We start from the raw sequence: 25,441 nt of genomic DNA on the forward strand, positions 1-25,441 counted from the left end.
ATCGGCGAGCCGCGGCCGCCCACGCCGCTCACCTAGGAGGGTAGCTCCGCAGGACGCGGCGCCGGCCCCGGAGACGCAAACCTGTTCCTGGCCCGGGTTCGGCGGGGCGGCCACGGAGCTTGAGTCATAAGCTGTGTGATGGGTTTTTTTCCTTTTACAGTAAATGTAACTTGTCAATTGACGATTTAAAAAGAGACCTGATCCTCTTGTTCCATTCTCATCTCGTCAACTTGACATCCATCTTTCATCTACTCAAAAGTTTCGTCATATATCGCTCACCCAGTCTAACCTCACTTCACACAACATGGCCCCGACAATTCATCTCGTCCGCCACGCTCAGGGTTTCCACAACCTCTCCATCGAGAACGAGCAGTTGCCCGACCCGGACTTGACGCCCCTCGGCGAGGAGCAGTGTGCCGCCCTCCGCGCCGCGTTCCCCCACCACGATAAGCTCACCAAGCTGCTGGCCTCGCCCATGCGTCGCACCGTCTACACCTGCCTCCACGCTTTTGGCACCGACGCCCTGCTTCCCATCACCGCTCTACCCGTCTTCCAGGAGGTCTCTGCTCAGCCCTGTGATATTGGCTCACCTGTGGCCAAGGTGCGAGCTGAGTTCGAGGGCAAGGCTGACTACGCCGGTGTAGAGGAGACGTGGTGTGAAAAGGGCCCCAGCAGCAAGTATGAGCCCACGCTAGAGAAGCTCACAGTTCGAGGCAGGGAGGCCAGGAGGACCTTGAGAGAGATTGCTGGCAGCGGAGATGAGCACATTGTAGTTGTTTCCCACGGAGGATTCCTCCACTTCCTGACAGATGACTGGCACGGTGTCCCTGATGGACGAGGTATGAAGGAGAAACTCCCCCTTTTGAGGAAGCGCTGACCAAGATGACAGCTACTGGCTGGTCAAACTGCGAGTTCCGGTCGTACCAGTTCGTCGATCCTACTGGCGAGGATGAGGATGCCGCCCTTCGCGAGACCGAGGAGAGCTGGCAGCGACGAGAGGGCAACACAATCCCTCCCACACAGACGGAGCAGCGTGAGCTGAGACCGATTGTGCTGGAAAAGATTGCTCCTCACCTGAACCTTTCCATGCCCAACGGGAAGCTCTAGACGGTTCAAGGATGAGGGATCGTGCATTTGGAAATTTTTAAACTAAACTGATAGAGAGAGGTGGAATAGAATGGGCTCAAGGTCAGACAAATCTGCATTAATAGCTAGAATTTGATGGAACTAGCAGGAACCTAATTAGAGATGTGCTTCTACATCTTGCAACCTGTGAAAACCACTTCAGATCGCCTCCAAAACATTCATCCCTAGTTGCCAGACGAGCTTGGCTCGTCCAGATCCTTTCTCCCGAGCGTGTCCATCACCTTTTGGATCTCCTTCCAGCCGGACTGTCGAATCTCAAGCACGATGACAACCCAGCCAGTCTTGGCACGGGGGTCTTGCTTCAGCTTGCATCGACAAAAGCATTTGGCGTGTGAGGGCCGCTTCTTCAAAAAGTCCTGGGCGGTGATGTCCCGGGGACTTCCTACCTCCCAATGGATAAGAGTTCCGTTGATGTATGGTGGTTGTTCTTTGAGGAGGCTTCGGAGCTGAAAATATTGCTTCTTCTGGAAATTCTCGCGGCTGGAGTAGACGACTCGACCGAACAATTCAAAGACAGCTTGGTCTTGATTCTTGAACATCTGCTCCTTTGCATCCAGCATCTCCTGGACATCAACAAACGTTCTGTAGGGCCTCATCAACACTTGGCTGATATCAGGGTCAGAGCTCTCAGTTTTGATAGTCGCTGAGGATTCCGTTCTAGAAGACACCAAGGTTTCCTTCTTAGTTGACGGCGTGCCAGCGACGGATGATTTGGAGTTGTAAGCGCCGGGCGAGTGAAGTACAGATTCCTGCTTCGGAGCATGGCGGGAATGCTCCTGGACTTGACTCCAGTCCATGTCCTCAGGGAGCAGGGGATCATCGGTGTTGAGTCCGGCTGCATTTTCGTTTGTATGGGGAGGCGAGTGTTGCAACTGAGGGTCATATTCATCCGCAGATCGCGAGTCTCGATCCCATGCTCGAACAACGCTTGACGGTGGCTGTTGAAGCTCTTCCTATGATGCCTCATCCAAAAGCTCCGTGGAGGCGTCTTCATCTGAGTCTTCCAGTTCGATAATGTCTGTATCACCTTTCTGACATGCTTGAAACTCAGAAAGCATCTTGTCTGTAGATTCGTCAAGTTCGTCCAAGTACTGGTCCAAGTCGGAATCATCAAAATAGTCGGACTTGTTCACTTGCGATGCTCGTTGAGAGGGGTCCCACGAGCTTCCTGGAGACTCGACCGGCCTAGCGTTGCTAGACTGGAGAATTGCATGAGTTTCGAAGGTACAAGTTGTCACTTGCGAAGCTTCGCATTGGTCAAGAATGGCAAGTGCGGGAAGCGGTTCGTCGACTCGGACATTTTGGCGTTTGACTTTGTCGTAGCTTTCGCTACTATCTGAGCGCTGGCGCTTAGGTGGGTGCCCAGTCAACTCGAGACTAATTGACAGGACATGTGTCAGACAGGGAAGATATGAAATCATGGGTTTGTTTGGGTTATTACAACTCACATTGCTCGAGGATCGACGTGCGGCTCCATGATGAATCCACCTCAACCGTCAGTAGGTACAATAGTTTCCTTCAACGTCACAGCAAGAGGGATTGTGTCATAGGCATGTCGTTCATGTGGGTAACTGAAATGTGGACACTGGGGAGCAGAAGATCTTCGAGGCTCCAGAGTCGAAGTGACGTTTAAAACATGTAAGAAGAAAGGGTCCAGAAGTTGAAAATCTCGATGCGCCGAGATCTTCGACCTGGACATCGTGACCTGGGTGATCAGGCACCTCCCCTGTTGCTCCTTCCCTCCTGCCTCTCTTCGTGACGTGTACCTCAACTCCACCAAATTCCAAAACCGGTTTTGCCGGGACGGTCGCTGATGTCCGGAAGGTGCAGACACGGAAGGGGCGACAGGAAGAAGAAAGAAAAAAATGATTGCATTGGACCAGTCACGGCTGTGCAGGGTCTTTGAGATGCGTTTTGCCTGCATCTCGACCAGAAGGACTGAAGCGCGCCGGTCACCGGCAATTCTCGCCTCCTGTTCCCAGCAGAACTCCACCCCAAGCCTTATTTTAAGGACTAGATCTATCACAACCCATGCAGCCAGGCATTTTTGCCGATGCGGCCAGGGCCGAACCCATGGAATTGGCTTCGGCTATAGATGACAGACAGAGATTCCCCCAATATTGAAGAAAATGGATCGCGAAGGAGAAGTGAAGCATTGGGGGAGTGATTGGGGGCGGGTACACGAGTCGTCAGCCCCGCAGATTGTCCACCAACCACGGGACACGTCAGGTAGCGTCACTCTCACAGAGCCTCTCCCAACGGTTGAAGGACTACTTTTCCGTCCTCGTGAGCTGAGCACGAAAGAAGGAGCCATTGGTTGAGATGATGGGCATCAACATGCAATTTGTCAAGCGGATCCCACTCGTAAATATTTGCCGAGAATCCCGTGGGCATGTCCAGCATGCAATTTGCTAAACATCTAGGGCCGGAGTAGCCTTGACCGAAGCAATATTTCTTTCAACCACCTGCGCTCCCCCCATGCACGTCAGCTGGAGCGAAAGCACCGAGAGGCCTGGACCGCAGCGTGCCCCCCTGAAATAGGTTCCCGGGACCCCTGAATGGCCCGCTGATAGACAGCGGAGAAGAGACCAGTCGATGGGGCCGAGGCCGGGGCTCCGCATGTGCCGTCCGTGTGACCTCTGGCTTGGTGGAGTTGGGGTTCGACAGGCGAAGGTGGGGATCCACTCATGATGGCAAAAGCCGGCCGAAAATCAAACCTGCTTTTGTGCTTCTCCGGCGATCGATCTCCCACGGCAGTGGCACAGACGACGAGGCAGTGGCAGAGCCAGAGAAACCCCCGCCCTCCTTCCCTTTCCGGACCCCGACTTCGCAAGCAAGCACATGTCAGGGAGGTTGAGATTGCCATCCCATTACACTCTGCCACTCTGGCCGTTGTCTCGCCGGCTCCCGCCTGCCGTCCAGGTGTTGCTAACTCACTATGGCATTCCGAGGCGTCACCCTCCCCCTTCCCGTTCTCCTCCCCCACTCTCTCCGCCGACTCCTGGTGCATTTATCTCGTGCTCCTTCCTCATCTCGACTCCCTCTCTTCTCTCCTCTCTTTGTTTCTTCCATCTTTATTCCACATTCTCGATCTCTATCAACGACTTCTCCTCCTGCTTCTCCTCTCTCCGTACCTAAACTCAACCGCTTTCTCCGTAGGCGAATATCTCTAGCATCGCCCACATTCATAAGACGCCTCTACTCTCTATTACATCGTCCTCCACCCTCCTGCTAGGGACGGCTCCCTTGCCACGATATCAAAAGACACAGACAACCCCATCTGACTGCATCGTGTGCAAGGATGCAATTCACAACCGTCGACGCGTCGCCCCAGCTGGTGCCCAGCAAACGGGACCCCTTGGTGCCTATCCACTCACACACGGTTGAGGAGCGTGAGGCTAAGCGTCCACGAACTGCCGAGGTCTTGCTTGAAGAACAACTTCCTCAATCGCTCATCGACGCGGTTGAACTTACCAAAGAGACTATCAAGGCAGAAGAGGAAGAACAGCTTCCTCAAGGAATCACCGAGACGGAGGAGGAGAAGCAGAAGCATTGGTTCGTCGGTAGTATCGACCAGGGAACGACTTCAACTCGGTTCCTCATCTTCAATGGCCATGGCGAGCCTGTTGCTAGCCACCAGATCGAGTTTGAGAACCATTACCCGCACTCGGGGTAAGTTGAGCCCCTTTTCTTGTCAAGACTATCGCTAACAAGACGGCAGATGGCATGAGCATAAGCCAATGGAACTCCTCGAGTCTGTCGAAACATGCATTGCAAAGGCGACCGAGAAGTTTTGCGCAGATGGCCACACTGTTTCTGAGATCCGCTCCATTGGCATCACCAACCAGCGCGAGACGACGGTCCTCTGGGACAAGAACACCGGCGAACCCCTCTACAATGCCGTCGTCTGGCCTGACACTCGTACTGCCGCGCTTGTGCGCGACCTAAAGACCCGACCCGGTGCCGAAAAACTCCAGGAGAAGTGCGGACTCCCATTGTCCACATACCCCTCAAGCGTCAAGTTGCTTTGGGTTCTCCAAAACGTAGACTCCGTACGAAAGGCCTATGACGAAGGCCGCCTCGCATTCGGCACTGTTGACTCATGGTTGATCTACCAGCTCAACGGAGGTGCAAACAAGGAGGGTGGACCTGTCTACGTCACAGACTCGACCAACGCCAGCCGTACCATGTTCATGAACCTCAAGACACTTGATTACGACGATGATCTGCTCAAGTTTTTCGACATCGACCGTAACAAGCTTGGTCTTCCTAAGATCGTGCCATCCTCTCATCCCACTGCCTTTGGTACCCTCGCCCGCGGGCCCCTGAAGGGCACACCCATTGCTGGCTGTCTGGGTGATCAATCATCTGCTCTGGTCGGCCAATGTGGTTTCAGCCCAGGCCAAGCCAAGAACACATATGGCACCGGCTGCTTCCTCCTCTACAATGTTGGACACGAACCTGTCATCTCCAAGACGGGCCTGCTCGCAACCGTCGCGTATGACTTTGGTCGGGGTCGTAAACCAGTCTACGCCCTCGAGGGCAGTATCGCTGTTGCTGGTTCCGGTGTCAAGTTTCTACAAAACAACCTTGGCATTATCAAGGCGGCTTCAGAGGTGGACAGTGTTGCTCAGTCCGTCCCCGACAACGGTGGTGTCGTCTTTGTGACGGCGTTCAGTGGTCTCTTTGCCCCGTACTGGATTGACGATGCCAAGGGCACGCTCTGTAAGTCTTCTCGCAAACCTCTCGCTTCTGAATCAGGGCTAACATGTTTCTAGTTGGTGTCACCCAACATACAAAGAAGGGCCACATTGTGCGAGCCACACTCGAGGCTACCTGCCACCAAACGGCGGCGATTCTTGACGCCATGGCCTCGGATTCTGGCCATGCCTTGGACATCCTTGCAGTCGATGGAGGTCTCTCCAATTCGGACCTCTGTATGCAAACTCAGGCTGACCTGAGCGGCGTCCCTGTTGATCGCCCAGCCATGCGCGAAACTACCGCACTGGGGGCCGCAATTGCCGCCGGACTTGCCACTGGAGTCTGGAACGAGCTTGAGGAACTGCACGAAGTGAACAGGAAGGGCCGCAAAGTCTTCAAGCCTCAGCTTGATATCAAGGACCGAAGTCGGATGCGGAAGCGGTGGGAGCGGGCTGTCGACATGAGCAGAGGATGGCTCAAGGATATCGATGATGAATAACGAGAGGATGAAGGAAAGTCATTGGCGGGGAGATATGTGTATCATAACGGTGTTAAAAGGTGTGAACTTGGCATAGCGAGCCTCAGCAACGGAGCTAGGTGTTGGATAAGGATCCTTGGGAATTAGCCGAGGGCTTGGTCTATTGAATAATAAATCTTCTTTAAGCAGTCGGCTGCAAGCAGCTCTGAATGTGTGATACAGAAAGAATCTTGTGAGAGTTGAAGGGACTGATTACCGGGCATCCGATTGGGTCCACGTCGGCTGCTTCTGGGCGTGTAAGTCTGCAGAATGGTGCACAAGTGTGAAGCTGATCAAGTACATGTATTGGGCTTTTGAGGCGATGGCCCATGGCAGTCTGGCCCGTCTACTGGAGGTCCCGCTGAATAGTCTCTACTCTGGACCGTCCTATTTTAGGCATTGATCATCGCTGCTGAATGAGGCCGAGAGCATTCGATGGTGGTCTAGGTCTCAACCAGGAGTTGATAATCGCTCAGATGAGCCGGTAGATGCAGATGCCGAAACTCGAAAAAAAAAAAAAAAAAAAAAAAAAGAGTGCGTCTATTCCGAGTCATAAACGGCAACTCAGGCTTACGCGCCGTGAGAAAATGAATTTAGTTCCCGTGTGGTTGCGACCTAAATATGGATCGGTTGGTAAGACGTGATGGGAGCTGGATCCTTGACGGCTCCTGGTGATATAAGACTGTGAACGAGTAAGCCCCCTGATCTCCTGTAAGGTCCAAATTGTCGATATGAACGAACATGTACAGCGGTTCATTTAGTCCATATTGTCTGTCTGTCTAGGGCGGCCCGGACGCTGACAGGATGCCGTTTGTCTGAAGCCAAAACGGTCCGTGTGGTGCAGATGCGCTCCTTGGATGTACATGCAAAGGTTCGTTTGGATAAGCGCCGACCATGTGGTCCCCGAGTACAACAGATAGGGCTTGGAGTTGTCCCATTTAATGTTTGAGATAACTTGAGGTGATGGCCATCCTGATGCTCTGGCTCTGGAGCAGCATCTAGCTGAGTACATACCTATTGAGGACACCTCCACAATGTGGTCTCTTTGTCAACCATCAACTGAAAGAGAAGTTGCTGGTACTGCGGCAGATAACTACCCTTCCCCTCCATGTCAACACCCCAGCGCCAAGGCAAAAGCCCAAAGAGGCTTTTCCACCTGTACACACTGTTTGCGTGGCCATGTGCGGTAGCATGCACGTCGCAGCTGGGTGAGCATCAAGCCGGGGGGTTCGCGATGCGGTGAGTGGCCTGTAAGTACGATACGATAGGTAGCTTGTATTAAGCTCTTGAGGACATGAAGCTTTTCTTGGACGTTTCATCCAGGCCCGCCAAGGACAAGAAGATGATGATGATGACAAGGTTGCAGCCGGGCCCAGGTTACGGCACCCAACCAGGTACAGAATCAGGGGTCCAGGTCCCCATAAAAAGTCCTAGAAGTCCTGAACTTGAGGGCCCTGCATTGGACGCTTCCCATCCATGATCGTATTTGTCACCCAAACCCGACAGGTCCTAGTCCCCGCCCGGGGCGAGGGCGGCTGAGGGTAATTGGTACATGGCGTTACGAGCCTCACACGCTCTAGGTCAACTGGAGGGGAAGCAGCTGGAGGGTGATGCGCAGAGGGGAGAGGGTTGAAGATTGTCAAAAGAGGATTGATATACTAGTCATCAGTTTCTGATAAAAGTTACAGTCATTGCGATCATCTTGAGGCCGTCAAAAGCTCGCAAAATGGCCAATCGAGGGGTTTGAGGGGTCAACGGCTTCGTCTTTCGCTGCTTGTCGTTCGTCATGCGCATGCTCCCGCCGTGGCTCAAAGGTTCCCCGCCATCCATCCCACCTTTTCCAGTTGACATGAGCGATCAGGCTCTGGACGAGGGACGCGGATAGTAACACAAAAAGCTGATGAATGGCAGTCAGCTTCTATATCAGGATTCCACATCCCTCTACTTTTCCAATTCCCTTCCATCTCGTTCATCCCTAACCGAAAAACGGTCAATTGGTCCATGGGAGTGGGAGCTGGAGAGAACCCCACCATGGAGCCCGCCAATGTCGGCCACAGCCACAGTCATCAATCAGCGACAAGCCGTGCCGTCAGCGAGAGGGACCCCCCGGCAGTTTCTTTTTTTGCAACGGGCAACAGATATGGACAAGGCAGACTTTGGGGCCGCTGTCCGTGGCATTGGGCCCTTGTCCTGTTGGTCAAATGTTTACTCTTGAGCTTACATGCCCAGCCTGATTGGCAAATAGACCCAGGTTGAGTATCAGGTCGGCCGTTTGTGCTGCGTCGACGAGTCTCTACCCGCTGCCGTAATGCAATGTAGCTGCCCGTCAGTTCGTCTCGATTCTCGCCCGCCTACCAATTCTCATCCCCGTCATTGAAGCCGGTGAGAGGAAAATCCGTCGGCCAGTTGATGGAATGTCCTGCTGCATCCCCTGTCCTCAGCCTTACACTGCTGGAAACGCCCTAGCGCCGTCAGCTCTAGACTTCTCCACCTGGAGGGGGGGTCCTGGGCGGTCTCTGTTTCTGGTGGTCCTGCGAGGTGCCCCAATCCCCGTCCTTGATTCTCTGCCCACAAGTGCCCAGCCTGCAGCGCCTCGTCAGCCACCTCAGCCCAAGAGCCCAAAAGGCCTGCTCAGATCTCATTGTTCCTTTTTATTGCGAGAAGCGAAGGAAGCAGTGATTCCCACGATCAGAACCCATCGCCTATCCACCTGCTAAAGCTTGCGCCTCTTTGCCCATCGAATTTTCTCTCTGTGACGGTCTCATCAGCATCATCAAGTTCGGCTCGTCCGTGCCCACGCCAGCGCCAGCGCCAGACTTGACGGCCTGCCTACCTACCCATCCATACATACGCCAACGCAACACAGCCAGACAGAGAGCCCACCTTTCGTCGACAGGCTCTCCCGCTACCTCGCAACTTTTTCTACATGCCTGGCTCCAGCTGTCAGAAGAGCGACTCGGCAACTTACTTGCTCCCAAGCTACAGCCACGGAGCGCACCTAGAGACGGCAACGGATCCAAGGTCTAGAAGCAAGCCAAACTGAACATCGGCGACCATATTCCAGGCCAGCATCAAGCCAGCCCAGAAGAGAGCCGCCAGCGGCGTCCAGTCCTACCAAGTCGACCTCAGCTCTGCTGCAACCAGCTCAGCCCAAGCTCAGCCCAAGCTTGTCAGCCAACCAGCCGGCGACCACTTCAGACTCGTACATCCCACTTCGCACGCCCCCCTCCTGCTCCCACTCCCGCCCGCCCATCGCATCAACCTGGGAGCTAGACAACCTGGTGCTGGACTGTAGCCAGGCCAGGCCAGACCGTCTCTTCTCTCTCTCTCGACTTTTGCTCCCTCACAACGCCTCTGCTCTGCTCTGCACTGCGCTACACTGCTGCTCTCCAGAAACCGCTTCTCTCCTCCTCCACCCCCCGTGCTAATTTCTGACCCGAGCCCGAGCCTGACCCTCTCTCATTCCCCCCTCCCCCTCCTGCGCCCAATCCCAATCCAACCCACCCCCCTCGTCGTCGTCCTATCCTGTCCTGTTCTGTCCGCTCCGTCCTGCCCCGTCCTGCTGCTGCGGCGCCTCGCCTCGCCGCCCTCTGCGTCTGTGCCTGTGCCTCTGTGCCTCTTCTGACCTTTGGTCCTACTCCTCAAACCTCCCCCCTTTGCTCCTCTTCCTCTCTTCCATATGAGTTCTATGAACTCCCGCTTCAAGAGCTTTGGCTTCGGAAAACGCAAGTCCGCTGCAAGCATCCAGAACGTCGAGGGTCTGACCCCAAGCCCAACCCCTCCTCCGGGCCAAATACCGCAGCCTCCTCACCAACACCAACACCAGCTCAACGCTCCCTCAATCGCCGCCTCGTCGTCCACGACAAGCCTCCCAATGAATCACCCGGGCCCTGGAAATCGCCCGCCCAGCTATACAGCCAACTTTCCTCCCGGCCAAGCTCCCCTCGGCCGCACCAGTCCTCTCACCCAGCAGCCCAACCGCACTCCTCCCAGCCAAATGGTTGGCGGCCCGCCCCCGATCAACACCGGTGCCCCCGTGGGCTACCCTCCCGGAATGGCTCCCATGGGCCAAGGTCCTCCTCCGATGGGAGGTCCTCCCGGCTTTGGACAGCCTCCTCCGCCTCAGGGCTACCCTCCCGCCGGTCCTCCTCCTCCTCAAGGCGGCCCCATCGGTCAGCAGTTCCAGCGCCCGGGCCCCGCTGCTGAGGTTGAGGGAGCCAGCCGGAGCAAGGCCCAGCTGATCGTGGGCATTGATTTTGTACGCATTTGAAGGGTTGCCAGTTCAGAAGCGCAGTGGCTAATTGAGAAACCAGGGTACCACTTTCTCTGGCGTTGCCTTTGCGTTTGCGACCAACAACGAGGCCAAGGAAGACATCATTACTGAGTGGCCAGGCGCTGGCTCTTACACCAAGCAAAAGGTACGTGGAGTCGAGACAAGCAGCAAATATCGAGAGGCGCAGAGACTAAAGTCATTCTGCTCCAGATTCCCACGGTGCTTTACTACGATCAATACCAAAAGGTGGTAGGATGGGGTCCCGATATTGCTGACGCCCTCGCTCCCACCGGATACCCCAAGCCCGGTGTGCAAAAGGTTGAGTGGTTCAAGCTTCAGCTGATGCTCAGCGGAAACACCTACATCGATCCCATCAACCTCCCTCCTCTGCCCCCAGGAAAGTCCGAAATCGACGTCGCCGCCGATTACCTCTTCAAGCTCCGACAGGCCATGCGGTCAGCTCTGCAAAAGACGCTGGGTGAAGTCTTTAACCGAGAAGAGCGCAACATCCGATACTATCTGACCGTGCCTGCTATCTGGAACGATGCCGGCAAGGCCGCCACCAGAGCTGCCGCCATCCAGGCTGGTTTCCTCCGAGACGAGAACGACAACCGTCTTACCCTGGTCTCTGAGCCCGAGGCCGCCGCCCTCTTCTGCTCCAAGACTGGTCTCCTGAACCTCAAGGTCCACGATGCCGTCCTGATTGTGGATTGTGGTGGTGGTACTGTTGATTTGATCGCCTACGAAGTCGAGGAGGAGAACCCCTTCACCGTCGCCGAGTGCACAGCTGGTTCCGGTGACTCGTGTGGTTCCACCGCCCTGAACCGAAACTTCAGCAACATTCTCCGGACCAAGATCCGCAAGATGAAGCTTCCCGATGGTTCCAAGACGGCCGGTCGTGTCTATGCCAAGTGTATCATGGACTTTGAGAACCGAATCAAGGCCGATTTCCGGAATAACGGCCAGAAGTGGGCTGTCGACGTTGGTATCGAGGCTGAGTTCCCCGAGGCTGGCATCGAGGAGGGTTACATGACCTTCTCCAACGAGGAGATTCTCCAGTGCTTCGAGCCCGTTGTTAACCGCATTCTGGAGCTCGTGAGAAACCAGATTATTGCCATTCAGGCCCAGAACCGTACCCTCCAGAACATCCTGGTTGTTGGTGGTTTCGGTGCTTCCGAGTACCTTTTCCAGCAGATCAAGCTCCACGTCCCTCCCCAGTTCCAGTCCAAGGTCGTCCGCCCCATGGACTCAGTGGCCGCCATCGTCAAGGGTGCTGTCACCGCCGGAATCACGGAGCGAATCATCACCCACCGTGTCGCCCGTCGACACTACCTCATGGCCACCCTCCAGCCCTTTAAGGAAGGCTACCACCCTGAGGCCTACCGTGTGCCCTCTCTGGACGGCAAGGACCGTTGCAAGTTCACCCGACAGATCTTTGTCCAGAAGGGTCAAAAGGTCAAGAACGGCGAGCCTGTCAAGGTCTCGTTCTTCCGACAAGTCGCTCCTGGCGCTACCCTCATGTACGAGGATGTCCTGTACGCCTGTGACGACGATGTCTGCCCCGAATACACCAAGGATCCCCGTAAGTTTATTGTTGCGTACAAGTGATTCAAAGACTAACAATCCGCAGGCATCAAGGAAGTTGTCACGCTTACCTCGGATCTCTCCCGCAAGAACCTGGAGAAGGACTTTGAACGAATGGATACCCCTCAAGGCACCTTCTACCGCGTCTACTTTGATATCTACCTGACCCTGGATGGCTCCGAATTCAGTGCCGAGCTTGTCTGCCAGGGCGAAGTCATGGGCCGCTGCCGCGCCCGCTTCCGATAAACATGCAGTATAATGGAAAGAGAAAGCGATAAACTTGGAGTTTCACTTTGGAACCGCATGATACCTGGCAAGATGCAGAGGCGGGTGAGACTTGCTCGGAACACCCCCCGAAATATGACAGACAGAGCAAGGGAAATATCTGGGACCGTCTTGGGATCATCCGACGAGACCAAAGAGACATGTCGAGCGACGAAAGATGTTGGATTTAGTACTAGGAGATTAAATAACTTGAGCGTGGTTGACACCAGGTGTGTCCAAGCCTGGTGTTGGGTTCTGAATTGACGGAGGGGGAGAGTTACATGCATGAACGACATGATGATCACTCGTATATAGACAATGGAGACATCATTGAATGTGCATAGCGTCTCGACAAGACTTGTGTGTTTAGTGGCTAATGATGCAAAGATATCGGGTATGAGAATGTCCAAATCTTGATCTACATCGAATCTGATCCTGTATATGAACTCAGCTGAGACTCCTGTCTTGGTGCCCAAGTTATTGAACTAGAGCAACTCAATCAGTCAAATGGCAAGGGGTACCAGCCGACTTGCACAGCTAGATTTAAGTCATGGTCCGAGTTGCATGGCCAATCCCAGGCGAAAGCTGGACCCGAACTCTCCAATCCAGTGATACCTTTTTCTCTCACGGCAATATTTAGCAGAGAGTATCCAGGACATGGTGGCATATATGTCATTGATCAGCCAGTGTCAGCCACAAGGAAGCCCTTCTCAACTCAAATTCCCGGCACATGGCAATCGCTGTTCCTGGACCCTCTATCCCGCTCTCTAAGTGACAAGGAAAACAGAACAAAGGAGGTTCAATTACGGTTGGAACTGGGCGTTATTGGGAATTGGATGGTGGGGTCATGCAAGGTGCCGCTCACGTGGGGATTACCTACTTTACAGCTACAGCCCAACCAACGTTGAGTTAAGACCTCATATATAATTGCCCATCGTGCTTCTAACGCAAGCACCCGGTCCATGTAGAGTAAAATCAACTGCTTTCGTCGACTTGTGGGAAGTATGGTGGGATTTCTGTCCAACTTGCAATATAGATCCAACATTCGGGAGGTTTCTCATGATGGCCTCACTTATGGCGGCAACAGCCAAAAAGGGAAGGTTATATCACAGCATCAATGTTCACAGCTACCAACACGGGATCTGTGTAGAATCTAACCCTATACCGCATATTTGCATTCATCGTTACTCACACAACCATTCGTCGTCTGATCTTTTGCTGGCATGCATGTTCAGCCAGGGGTCTGGTTCTTGTCGATATCCCTGGCCCGTGGTCCCCTGACGTCATAGCTTTCAACCATGGCCACTCAAACTCGTGTAAGTCATGGCAGCCCAGACAAACATGGCAAGTTCTCGCTGTGAAGCGCCTTCCTTCGGTGAGGCCTTTCCCTGTCTACTCTTTCCTTTTGCACTGTTTCAAAGTCTCGAACTGGCCGTTCCATTATTTTCGGCCTTTCTTTCTCTTTCATCTTCAGCTCCATTCTCTCCTTTACTCGAGGCCGACTCTTGGGCTTCTATCCTTCTTCAACCCTCTGGATTTGTTACCCTCTTTTTGTTTATCTGTTGATCAGCAAGCACCAAAAATATTAATAGTATCGTCTCTCCTCCTCGGCTGTTTCAGATTCTGGCCACCTCCCCTCCTTACCCGCTCCTCTACGATAACCTAGCCGATCTCGTCGCTCTCAGCCGGTCCACCCCTGCTCATTGCCCTAGACTCCATCATCTGTCCAGCCACTCTTCGCTGCCACGCCTCCAGCGCAGATCAATTCGACAAGGGTCATCAGAAAACGGTTCCCAGGTATCCAGGAAGACAGGCTTGGCTCGCAGCATCGTCATCGCCGATACGTCACTTAAGTCCCTCGATCCTGGAAAGCACCCCAACGCCGTCGTATCTTACATATACTGCTCGCCGACTATACTTGCTTCAGTGGACAGCTATCTTTGGAGGCCATGGTCACGACCAACTAATACTTTCTATCACTTTGTCCTTCTCGACTCAACACAATTCCCTCGGGCAACCTCAATTGGATCACAACGCAAATCAACAATTCGTTGTTGATTGTGTCTCACTTACACCCTTTGAGCCAGGAAATGGTATCTTCGTCGAAATGTGGAGACGCCAGAAGCGCCTCTTCATTGCGCCGATTGCTGGTGCCTGCCCTCATCATTGGGTTGTGCATGCAGGAAGCCAGGGCTGTCAGTTTAGAGGTCCCTCCAAGGATCTCGGAAGATGACCTTTTGCAAAAATGGGGGCAATACACCGTGAGAAATCTACGTCGAAAAGAACCTGAAGACCCTGAGAGGCCGGTTCCCTTGGTCATTACCAACAAATGCGATTCAACCATCTGGCCTGGCATCGCAACTCAGTCTGGTAAAGGCCCGGGCGTCGGGGGCTTCGAGCTTGCCCAGGGGAAAAGCAAGGAACTTTGGGTAGGATCAGAGTGGCAAGGTCGCGTCTGGGGGAGGACGAATTGCACTGTCAAGGGCGATTCATGTTCCTGCAAAACGGGTGACTGTTTTGGCAAGTTGGACTGCGAGTTCAGTGTAAGTGCTTTACCAAGTGTTTTTCACATCCAGTATTAACGTATAGTCAGGGGTCAACGCCAGCAACACTCGCCGAGTTCACCTTAGCTGGCGGCTTACACAAGGAGCAAACTTTCTACGACATTTCCCTAGTTGACGGCTACAATCTCCCGATGGGCATTGTGTACATCCCTGCCAAGAACACAACCTTCATCCCGCCAAATCTCACCAACTGCGCGTGCATTGCATCTCCTAGTTGGATCTATGCACACGCTGATACTGGGACCTACTACACCAACTCGACATATCCAGTGCCTCTGGAAAACAGGATCGACAACAATGACGCACGCCGCTGGTGTCCATGGAAATATCTTGCCTTTCCGCCCACTAAGCCTGGTGACGGCATCTACCCCTACCCGGACGATCAGATCCAGCGGCCCGAGTTTTCACCTTGCAACAGCGCGTGCGCCGCATACGGCACTGACAAAGAGTGTTGTGTAGGCAGATACCACGACCCGGATATTTGCAAGCCATCCGATTACAGCAAGGCCGCCAAAGCAATGTGTCCCGATGCTTACAGCTTTGCTTTCGACGATCAGAGTTCGACGTTTATCATTCCTAAGGGTGGCGGCTGGGAGATCGTCATGTGCCCCAAGGGTCGCTCGACTAACATTCTGCGTCAGTTGGGCGATGAAATGAATGAGCTAGCCGATTCAGGGGGACTATCACAGGTTGCCCAGAAGCGGCTCAAGAATGTCACATATATCATATCTGACAAGAGTATCGCGAATAATGTGTTCCCGGCGATTATTACGATGGGCTCTGCGGCGTTGGCAACTGGACTATGGCTACTATTATGAGCATTTGGGGGTCTGATCGAGACAACTTGACAAGAGCTGGAAACATACTTTCTTTCCTTTGTTTATAGAAGACAGGCTGGTTCCTGATCTTGTACGTCCTTTTGACTGTTCCTTTCCTGACGTCGGCTTGGATCGAGAATGAGCATACGATTAGATGATAGACGATGAGCTGAGCAGGGAGTTGGTTTCAAATCCCTGGGCCAGAATGCTTATACCCTTCTTTCTTTGATGCCCTAGATGAGAAGTTGTTATTCTCTCTACCTTTGTACAGGCTTCTATCGCTTTGAGATAACTATCATGCTGTATGTCCACCCTCGGATTAGTCCACTTCCCTCTGCGGTGAAGTGACTTCTAGATATCAAGTGTTTCTAAGCGCAGCAGCGCGTTGATGACTATCTCCGCCTCTCCTTTCGTCTCCTCTCCCACTCGGCGCGCTCTTCCTCATCACTGCCGCTAAACTCGGCGTCGTCATCACTCTCATCGTCTACACCTTGTGCGACGGCATGCTTGTGACCGCCATGCTTGGCACTAGCAGCCGAATTGTCGACGGTAATAAAGTCGCCGGCGTTCTGGTTGGCGTACTCGTGCTTCTGGATGAGCTCGCGTAGCTCCTTGTTGGTGGGGTCGACGAGCTGGTATGGCGTCAGGCGGGCCTTGTTCTTGACGCGCGGGTTCGAGCCGGCCTCGAGCATCATCTCGACAAGGGCGTTGCCAAAGGGTCTCTGGGCGGGTGGCTCCGAGTTGATCCAGCGGATGGCGGTGTGGAGGGGGGTGTCGCCCTCGAGGCGGGTTAGGGGGTCGCATTCAAAGTCGGGCTGGTCGAGGAGGAGGTCGATGATTTCGTCTAAGTTGGAGGAGGTGTTAGCTCGTTGTATGCTTCGATCGCGGATGATGGGGAGATGCACAGTTGCCGCGGGAGGCGGCCTCGTGGTAGAGGTGGTTGCCCATGACGGTGGTGGTCTCGTTGAGGAGCTTCGTGATCTCGGGGTCGGATTTGTCCTCGAGGCACTCGGTGAGGAGGTCGGTGTTGTTGCGGCGGCATGCCTCGATCAAGAGCTCCTTGACGGAGGCGCCCTGTGTGCGTGTTGGTTAGATGGTACGGTTGTATGGGTTGTTGAGGCCTGACTTACATCGTGCTCCTCGTCAGCGCCCATCTTTGCTGGTTGACCAAGATGTGTATATCAAGCTGATTTCCAAGGGAAGCGGGGTATCAGTTGGTTGACAATGGGAAAAAGATTGAGGGTTTTCGGGAGAGATTCCGGAATGCTCGGTACAAGTCGAGGTGTGCAAAGTCAACAATAGAGTACGTGTTTGCGGCGTCGTCGTCACCAGGGGATATGAAAGGAGGTGGCAGTGATGATGTAGCGTTTGTCGTTGGTGTTTTGGAGGGGCTGAGGCTGAAGCGCCCAGGGCAGCAAAGAGCAGGAAATGGCGGGGGAGATGGCGCTAAGACATGGTCCGTCATGGTAGAGGCTGGACCCCACTAGAGACGCTGCCGCCTGGGCATGGAAACGCACGAGGTGGAGGCCTTGGCGGCCTTGGGACTTTCTTGGAGAAAAAAGAAGTCATATTCGTTTCTATTCAACAGACGAATCAACGACGCACAACGAACAACAATAAGACACCCGTTCGCTTTCAAACAAGGCTCTATTGCAGACAGTTTCTTGCTATCAACTCTTGTCCCTAGCAAACCGCCATCATGTTGCTCTGTAAGACTCATCCTCACCTCTCCCCCAACCTCGCTAACCACACCAAGTCTGTCCCCATTGCGCCAACATCCTCACCGTCTCCTTCACAAACACGCGCACCAACCGCCTCGAGTGCCGCACCTGCCCCTTCGAGCACCACATCACCGAGCCCGTCTTCTCGCGCCGCATGTACGAGCGCGTCGAGAAGGAGGACGTGTTCGGCGGGCCGGGAGCCTGGGACAATGCGCAAAAGGGCCGCGTCCAGTGCCCCAACGAGGGCTGCAACGGCGACGAGGCCGCCTTCTTCCAGGTCCAGATCCGCAGTGCCGACGAGCCCATGACGAGCTTCTACAAGTGCATGACTTGCGGACACCGGTGGAGAGAGAACTAGGCTTGTTATGAGTCGGTGTCGGAGGAGGGTCTTGCTATTTGTTCTTGGTTGCGAGGAGAATCGGAGTTTGTCATAGACTGTAGCTCGTGTTTTTCGAGTTGGAAGAATAAAAAATTATGTAGCCTCGTCATGTTGCGAGGCGTTTGCTGGGCTGGACAGTTACGATTGAGAAGGCTTCTGCTTCGTCTTGATCTTGATCTTGATCGTCTTCTTCTTCCGCGTAGGAGTCTTGATGTCATCTTGTTCTTCGGGGCTTCTCTGGTCCTCTTGTCGTGGCTTGTGTGACTGTCCACGAGGCGCGTCGTCGCCTTGGTCGCAAGTCCTCTAGCTTTCGCGATGCCAATCGATCGAGGCCTTCATGCCCTCCTCGACCAGTCTCTGGACCACGTCCGGGCTCATGATCTGCTGTCGGAACATCTCCTGCTGGAGGAGCTCGAGGTGTCGCAGGGTCGGACCCGGGTAGGTCAGGTACTTGAGGTAGGGCGGCTTGCTCCAGTACTGGAGATAGGCGAGGTATGCGACAAAGGCGGGTTGGTTGAGGAGCTTTTGGGAAGCGAGATGGTTGAGGTAGTAAGGGTTTGCTAGAGATTGTACAAACTAGAAACAATAAAGGTCAGCCGGGGAGAGAGGGGAGAAGAGCGCAGAACGAACCTCGAGCTCAATCTCGAAACGCGAGTAGCCGCCATACTTGGGCTCCGTGTCCGTCTGCGCGGGCGCGGGTGGAGGTGAGCCCATTGGGACATCTTGAGAGGCCTCAGCAGCCATTTCGGATGATAGTATGAGTTATCAAGCAAAAGGCGCTGTATTTGTTGGTGGCGATGCGGGTTGATGGTCTCTCTCCTTTGCGTTGGCGCAGGGAAGTGGAGGGAGGCTGCACAAAGGAACTTGGAAGCTGCCCGACCCACTTTGCACTCTATCGACGTCAGCTGAAGCTTGCTTCATCAAGCATCCATGATGGCTTTGGTTAGGTCATGATGTTAACCTATGATTGTTTTTGTTGGTGTGTTTTGCTTTACTCCTCTCAAACATTAAATCACTACCTATTCTCTTCTTCTTCAGAGGTGCTTGTAGTATATTATTCAGTGGCCCTCTCGAACGGCTGCCTCCTGTGATGCCTACTAGGTAGACCAACAACAAACTTTTCTGCCTACGTCCCTATATATGCACCTTTTCTTTGTGCTCTAGGCCCTCGAAACTTGATCTCTTCATCGATCTCTTCTTTATTGAACTGTCACTCATCTCGACTCGAAAATGTCAGAATCCCGCGCTTCAAGTACAGTCAAGACGCGCATCCTCATCATATCCGACACCCACGGCTCCGAACCAAAACCCAAGCCCGACGACGGCTGGCCAACCACTGAGGATGAACTCGATCAGGGTGACTTGAAGTGGGCTCACACAGGCTGGAGAGAGCCTCTGCCAGAGGCGGATGTTGTCCTCCATTGCGGAGACCTGACCCTGCGTTCAACCGTCCCGGAATACGAAGCAACCTTTGATGTGCTACGCTCCATCCGGGCTCCTCTCAAGCTGGTTATTGCAGGGAACCACGATACTGCTCTTGACGAGCACTTCTGGATTAATGAAGCCCGACGTACTAAAAAGACCATGAACCAGGTCAAGGATATCATCGAAGCTGCCAAAGCAGACGGGGTCCGATATCTCACCGAAGGCGTTCACGAGTTCACCTTGGACAACGGGGCTCGACTCAAGGTGTTCGCAAGCCAGTGGACACCTGCATTTGGCGGCTGGGCATTCCAATATGACGACGGCCACGACTTCAAGATCCCCGAGGGCATCGACGTGGCCATGACCCATGGCCCTCCGACTGGCATCCTCGACTTTGCCGGCATGACGGGGACCCGGGCCGGATGCCCCGACCTCCTGCGCGCCGTCACCCGCGCGAAGCCAAAGATCCACTGCTTTGGACACATCCACGAGGCATGGGGCTCGCTCCTCGCCACGTGGGACGACAACAAGATCGACCAGGAGCGGTCCAAAGCCGTTGGGCTCAAGGGCCTGCGGCCAAACCGCGTGACGCAGGATGAGGAGACGTACAAAACGACGAAGGCGAAGCTCATCAAGATGAGCCGGCAGAGGGGTGCGCATCTGGATCTCACCGAAGGTGACTACCATCTCGTGCAGGGGGAGAAGACGCTGTTTGTGAATGCTGCCATCATGAGTATTCAATATCGAGCCATACAGCTGCCCTGGCTCATCGACGTCGACTTGGCCAAGGCCGATGAGAGTCAAGAACCTCAAGATTAAGATGGAAGAGAATACGGAGGGAGAGCAGGATAAAGGAGCCAGGGGTTATGTGCTTGACAAATCGCAAGCAAATCCATTTCCATCATTACTTTTTTTTTCCGCTATTGCAAATAGATATAGCCTTTCATCAAAAGATGCTATACCCAATATCCAAAAAGTGACCAAAACATCCAAATGTCATATCTCGAAGCATACTCTCGTTCAGAACATTAAACAACGCCCCAGGCCTCGCAATGAAGCCCCATTAAGATTACTCCCCAGGCGCTCTATCACCGGATTATACCTGTGTAAAATCTCACACCTTACAGAGCGAAAAAGGCAGCCAGGATGGCGAGGAAGCCACCAAAGGCAGGGCCGGTCATGGCAGCGGCGTTGCCAGTCTCGCTGGCAGCGGCGCCGGTCTCGCTAGTCTCGGAGCCAGAGCCGGAACCAGTGCCGGTCTCCTCATCGTCACTTCCACTAGCACCAGTCTTAGTGGGCTTGGTGGTGGTCTTGTTGTTGGGGCCAGGGGTGACGGGGACGTCGGTAGTGGAGGAGAAGATGGCAGGGACGGTGACGGAGCCTGTGATGGAGGTGTCGACGCTGACAGTGACGGATTCAGTGTTCTCCTCATCGGAGGCAGTCTCGGTCTCAGACTCGGTCTCGGGGGCGGTAGCAGTGACGGTACCGGTCACAGAGCCAGACTTGCCAGCGGCCGAGGAATAAGCCGCGCAGGCAGCCTGGGCGGCGGCTAGGGCCTTGGGGAGGTCGGCAGCCTCGCACTCCTTAATCAGGCAGGGCGAGATCTGGGGGGTGAGCTTCTCCTGGAAGGAGGGTTCGCACTGGCAGGCGGTATCCTCGAGGTCACAGCCGGCCTTGGGGACGTACTCCTCAAGACACTTGAGCTATTGGGCGTGTGTTAGATGGTGTTGTTGTGACACAGGTGTCCATGTTGATGTTGACTTACAGCGCACTTGGGCTGGCCAGTGAAGTCCTGGGCGGCGACGAGGCCGGCAGCAGCGAGGAAGAGAGTGGCCTTCATTTTGAATTATGGATTTGAAGCACGATTGATGAGAAATTTGTCTTGTTCGTTAAATTCGTAAGCAAGCTCGAGATGATGATGCTGGTGGGTAGAGGTAAGAGGCGCTCCTCGGTAGGTCGGTCCAGGCCCTTTTATAGCTGCTTCCAACTCCCGGGGCGCTGCTGGTTAATTAACTTACCCCATAAGAACAAGCCTTGTCGGGCGGACAAGGGTCCCGGTCCAGAATTGACTGAGGGAAACGGGCTCCATTCAAATTATCCATTCATCGGCTGGTCGGAAGGGCCTCTAATGGGCTTGTCTCTGCTCCAGCTGCCTCTCTCCTCCTGTCCTGCCCCTGGACCCCTGGAAGCTTGTGAGCTAGAGTCCACTAGACCCTGCGCTATGCGGCCGGGGGTTACGTGCCTGAGTGGAAAGTAGCGTGTAAATCCCCCGTACTGGTACTTGTGTTCCCCAATCTAGACGAGCCTGGAGCCATTCCCGCCCAGCCAAAGCTTGAACGTGTTGCCCAGAACTTCTTTTTCGCTTTTTTTTATTTTAAACTTTGGCTGAAACCTGCCCAACAAATCAATTAGGAAGGAATGAATCCTTGGTGCCGTTTTCCCGTTCGCCCCAGACAATTAAATACGGATACGTACAACCAAACTCCATGGCCCCCATTTGCATCGAGAAGCCCCAGTTTTCCTTCAATTCCTCTCTCTACCCCCTCCCCCTCGTCTTGCCAGAATCATCCGTTTTTGACCCTGTAACGTCATCAACTGAGTCCCTACGAATAGAGAAGAGGTCATTAGAAGCTGCTGGGGTGTCAACAGCCGAGAAACCACGCCATGGCCACCAGAACCACCGAGATGAAAACTCTTGGTGAGGCTGGGGAGGATGGAAGGGCCAAGATGGAGAGGGCTTACTCAGTTGTCAGCTTATTACCTTATATCCCCTCCATCTTCTCGCATGGTACATGCCGCTCTGGGAAAGGATCAATCCTCTTGTGAGGCATTGCCATGCCAACGTCTCAAGGCCATTGGGCCGGCGCATCGTCTCTCTCTCGTCTCTTTTTGAGCAGCACAGAAGTGCAGTGGCTTCCCTGTCAATCCCCGTTTGAGAGTGCAGACTCACTGCCATCCTCTCAGGGATCATTGGTGGATACCTCGGGGGCTTTTTGTTGACGGATGCTTCTAATTCTGGTGAGGGGGTCATGGCTGTGAGAGACAACCTACCTACCGTCAACACTGCAGGGTCCTTCTTTTATCCATACATGGATGGATCTCGGCAACTGCTGACCCTCACATGACGGCTTCAGGTCAGGTCAGGCCATGACGGTTACGTTTCTTCCTCCAACACCCTTGGTTTCTCTTCTACTCGAGATCCAGCCTACCTACGGTGCCTGGCCAGCCACGACACGACAGGACATGACACCCGCGTCGCGTCGCCTGCACCACCCACGCACGCATGCAGGTGGAGTGCCTATACATAGGTAGGTAGGTCGTGTTGGCAAATACGAGCCGCCATTCCGCTGGCCTGCCTAAAATCGATGCATGGCAACGTAAGAAGTCATCAACCATGGACTTACTGGATTGTGTGGATATAAGTCAACCTCTGCCTCATCCTGCCAGCTTTCGTCTGTCATGCCTCTCTCTTAAATCCAGGTGCTGCCAGTTCGCACTTGGCGCTAGTAACGATGCAATGTTGCTTGATAGAAAGCTTGACACACCCGCTCCAAACCTCAAACACTCAAAAATGACATCAAATCCGGATGGGGAATAAGAATAGGCGCCCGTAGACAAGAGGTTGTTCCGAAAGTCAAGTCGGAGGTCGGTACGGTCGAGCTCCGACCCGATAGCGGAGCAGTCACTAACTAAACTTCCGGTCCGGCCCGGCCATCCATCCATTGCCCGGGGAAAGGTATAGCAAGCGCACACGGAAGGGAAAGGGATCTCTTCTCCAGCTAGGGATGGCAAGGCTTCACAAGCCTTTATCGTATCTAAAACCGCTACAAATGTAGCACAAATGCTCATAGCCCAACAAACGATGTCATCATGCACGCACGATCAAGCAAAATTGACTTTGTTCTCTTTATTGACTGTCACACTCTATCAAGGCTCTTTAGGTTTTATTGATACAAGACAACTCGGTCACTGCCAAAACCGAAAGTCCTCGTCTATAGACATCATGCTTTTTCGTTTTTGTCTTCTTAATTAGCTTAGCCCTTGTAGGGGCTGGGGCCAACCATCAGCTCGGGCTTGACGAGAGTGTCAAACTCCTCCTCGGTCAGAGCCTGGAGCTCCAGGGCACTCTCCTTAAGGGTGAGGCCCTTCTTGTGGGCGTTCTTGGCCACCTTGCTGGCCATGTCGTAGCCGATCTTGGGGTTAAGGCAGGTGACAAGCATAAGACTGCAAGACATAATTAGCGTTTCGTACGTGAGAGTTTCAGTCCAGGGGCACTTACGACTCCTTCATGATGCTGGCAATCTTCTCCTCGTTGGCGGTGAGGCCGGCAACCAGGTTCTTCTCGAATGATCGCATACCGTCAGTCAGCAGGCGGGAGCTGTGGAGGAGGTTGCGGATGACCAGGGGCTTGTAGACGTTGAGCTCGAACTGGCCGTTCATGCCACCGATGGTGGTAGCGACGTTGTTACCCATGACCTGAGCGCAGACCATGGTCAAGGCCTCGCACTGGGTGGGGTTGACCTTGCCGGGCATGATGCTGCTGCCGGGCTCGTTCTCGGGCAGGTTCAGCTCACCAAGACCACAACGGGGACCGCTGCCAAGGTATCGGATGTCCTGGGCGATCTTGGTAAGGGAGCCGGCGAGGGTGTTGAGGGATCCGTGGGCCTGAACAATGGCATCGTGGGCGGCCAGAGACTCGAACTTGTTGGGGGCAGTCTTGAACTCGGTGCCAGTCATCTTGGTGACCTCCTCAGCAATAGCCTCGGCAAAGCCCTCGAAGGTGTTGATACCGGTACCAACGGCAGTACCACCCTGGGCGAGAAGTCGCAGGTCGGGGAGAGAGCTCTCAACGCGCTTGATGCTGAAGTCGAGCTGAGCAACGTAGCCGGAGAACTCCTGAGCGAGGGTGAGAGGAGTGGCGTCCTGAAGGTGAGTGCGGCCGATCTTGATGATCTTCTTGGCCTCAAACTCGTCGACCTTCTTCTGAATGGCCTCGCGGAGGCTTCGCAGGGCGGGGAGGAGCTCACCCTCGAGGTCGAGGACGGCAGCAATGTGCATGACGGTGGGGAAGGTGTCGTTGGACGAGGCGCTGCGGTTGACGTGGTCGTTGGGGTGGACGGGCTTCTTGCTGCCCATGGTGCCGCCGAGGATCTCAATGGCACGGTTGGAGATGACCTCGTTGGCGTTCATGTTGGACTGAGTGCCGGAGCCGGTCTGCCAGACGACGAGGGGGAAGTGGTCGATGAGCTTGCCGTCGGCCACCTCCTTGGCGGCCTGCTGGATAGCGGCACCGATCTTGGGGTCTGTAAAAGTCGCTCGTCAGCGCATTGGCCTTGTAGGATACGTGAGTTATGAGTTTGGCAGCAGCTTCACGGAACTCGTCAGCTTGCACCCACAGCGAGGGCACAAGCCAAGCTGTCCAAGCTGAATTCTCTAATACCCCGCCAACCTCCACCAAGACTCTCTCTACTCACCGAGGCCATATCGCATGTTGACAGTGGCAGCAGCGCCTTTGAGGATACCGAAAGCCTTGACAATGGGAGGGGGCATGCGGTCCTGGGGCTGGTTGATACGGAAGTTCTCGAGAGAACGCTCCGTCTGGGCGCCCCAGTAGCGGTCGGCGGGGACCTGGATCTCGCCAAAGGCGTCGCTCTCAGTTCGTGTCTGAGACATTCTGACGGAGGTGCTGTGGATGGCTCTGGAGAGTCGAAGGCCGGCCGGAGCAGTCTGATTATGAAGTCGCAGCTGCGGGGCAAGCGAGCATGTGGGCGTAGCTCGGGACACCCGAGGCAGCACCGACTTCACAAGCCCCGAGGTGGCAGCAGCACGTCCCGTGACGGTTCGAAGCATGATGGGCTGAGCTGGTTTGGCGGCGGCAGTCTGGCGAAACGCTATTCCGGGAGGTGGAGGGAGGGCCAATTGGGCTTGGCCTGAGCTCAGAGAGGAAAGAGATGGGCTTCGAGAGCAAGGATTCGAAGGACGCTGGCCAAAGAACTCGGGGAGGAAGCAGGTGAACAATCAGAGAGAAGGCCAAACCCGGATTCTGTTG

At 54.4% G+C, this 25,441-nt stretch overlaps 11 protein-coding genes across 11 annotated transcripts; 6 read left to right on the forward strand and 5 right to left on the reverse strand.

Moving 5' to 3' along the window:
- Nucleotides 1-304: 304 nt before the first annotated feature.
- On the forward strand, nt 305-1,107 carry MRS44_004678 (uncharacterized protein; the record flags this gene model as incomplete). The annotated part of the gene is made up of 2 exons (XM_046268815.2): nt 305-839; nt 890-1,107. 2 exons carry the CDS (start codon nt 305-307, stop codon nt 1,105-1,107), a joined length of 753 nt encoding a protein of 250 aa, XP_046136181.2.
- Nucleotides 1,108-1,310: 203 nt separating this feature from the next.
- MRS44_004679 (uncharacterized protein) lies at nt 1,311-2,623 on the reverse strand (the record flags this gene model as incomplete). The annotated part of the gene is made up of 3 exons (XM_046273631.2): nt 1,311-1,981; nt 2,174-2,523; nt 2,595-2,623. The coding sequence occupies 3 exons, from the start codon at nt 2,621-2,623 to the stop codon at nt 1,311-1,313; spliced, it is 1,050 nt and encodes a 349-aa protein (XP_046136180.2).
- Nucleotides 2,624-4,447: 1,824 nt separating this feature from the next.
- On the forward strand, nt 4,448-6,346 carry MRS44_004680 (uncharacterized protein; the record flags this gene model as incomplete). Its single annotated transcript, XM_046268814.2, has 3 exons — nt 4,448-4,818; nt 4,868-5,871; nt 5,925-6,346. The coding sequence occupies 3 exons, from the start codon at nt 4,448-4,450 to the stop codon at nt 6,344-6,346; spliced, it is 1,797 nt and encodes a 598-aa protein (XP_046136178.2).
- Nucleotides 6,347-10,043: 3,697 nt separating this feature from the next.
- MRS44_004681 (uncharacterized protein) lies at nt 10,044-12,467 on the forward strand (the record flags this gene model as incomplete). The annotated part of the gene is made up of 4 exons (XM_046268813.2): nt 10,044-10,622; nt 10,678-10,782; nt 10,848-12,219; nt 12,268-12,467. The coding sequence occupies 4 exons, from the start codon at nt 10,044-10,046 to the stop codon at nt 12,465-12,467; spliced, it is 2,256 nt and encodes a 751-aa protein (XP_046136177.1).
- A 1,316-nt stretch (nt 12,468-13,783) lies between these two features.
- Nucleotides 13,784-15,867, forward strand: MRS44_004682 (uncharacterized protein; the record flags this gene model as incomplete). Its single annotated transcript, XM_065622291.1, has 4 exons — nt 13,784-13,801; nt 14,152-14,692; nt 14,769-15,028; nt 15,079-15,867. The coding sequence occupies 4 exons, from the start codon at nt 13,784-13,786 to the stop codon at nt 15,865-15,867; spliced, it is 1,608 nt and encodes a 535-aa protein (XP_065478363.1).
- A 392-nt stretch (nt 15,868-16,259) lies between these two features.
- Nucleotides 16,260-17,021, reverse strand: MRS44_004683 (uncharacterized protein; the record flags this gene model as incomplete). Its single annotated transcript, XM_046268812.2, has 3 exons — nt 16,260-16,711; nt 16,773-16,941; nt 16,998-17,021. The coding sequence occupies 3 exons, from the start codon at nt 17,019-17,021 to the stop codon at nt 16,260-16,262; spliced, it is 645 nt and encodes a 214-aa protein (XP_046136175.1).
- A 545-nt stretch (nt 17,022-17,566) lies between these two features.
- On the forward strand, nt 17,567-17,946 carry MRS44_004684 (uncharacterized protein; the record flags this gene model as incomplete). Its single annotated transcript, XM_046280907.2, has 2 exons — nt 17,567-17,576; nt 17,624-17,946. 2 exons carry the CDS (start codon nt 17,567-17,569, stop codon nt 17,944-17,946), a joined length of 333 nt encoding a protein of 110 aa, XP_046136174.1.
- A 324-nt stretch (nt 17,947-18,270) lies between these two features.
- Nucleotides 18,271-18,711, reverse strand: MRS44_004685 (uncharacterized protein; the record flags this gene model as incomplete). Its single annotated transcript, XM_046280906.2, has 2 exons — nt 18,271-18,543; nt 18,598-18,711. 2 exons carry the CDS (start codon nt 18,709-18,711, stop codon nt 18,271-18,273), a joined length of 387 nt encoding a protein of 128 aa, XP_046136173.1.
- A 486-nt stretch (nt 18,712-19,197) lies between these two features.
- MRS44_004686 (uncharacterized protein) lies at nt 19,198-20,211 on the forward strand (the record flags this gene model as incomplete). The annotated part of the gene is made up of 1 exon (XM_046275588.2): nt 19,198-20,211. The coding sequence occupies one exon, from the start codon at nt 19,198-19,200 to the stop codon at nt 20,209-20,211; it is 1,014 nt and encodes a 337-aa protein (XP_046136172.2).
- A 302-nt stretch (nt 20,212-20,513) lies between these two features.
- On the reverse strand, nt 20,514-21,232 carry MRS44_004687 (uncharacterized protein; the record flags this gene model as incomplete). Its single annotated transcript, XM_046268809.2, has 2 exons — nt 20,514-21,095; nt 21,158-21,232. 2 exons carry the CDS (start codon nt 21,230-21,232, stop codon nt 20,514-20,516), a joined length of 657 nt encoding a protein of 218 aa, XP_046136171.2.
- A 2,194-nt stretch (nt 21,233-23,426) lies between these two features.
- On the reverse strand, nt 23,427-25,242 carry MRS44_004688 (uncharacterized protein; the record flags this gene model as incomplete). The annotated part of the gene is made up of 3 exons (XM_046275587.2): nt 23,427-23,616; nt 23,672-24,695; nt 24,867-25,242. 3 exons carry the CDS (start codon nt 25,240-25,242, stop codon nt 23,427-23,429), a joined length of 1,590 nt encoding a protein of 529 aa, XP_046136170.2.
- Nucleotides 25,243-25,441: the final 199 nt, after the last annotated feature.

This window comes from Fusarium solani, assembly GCF_023522795.1.
Source record: "Fusarium solani strain SB1 chromosome Unknown bctg00000002, whole genome shotgun sequence".
NCBI classification, from domain to species: Eukaryota; Fungi; Ascomycota; class Sordariomycetes; order Hypocreales; family Nectriaceae; genus Fusarium; species Fusarium solani.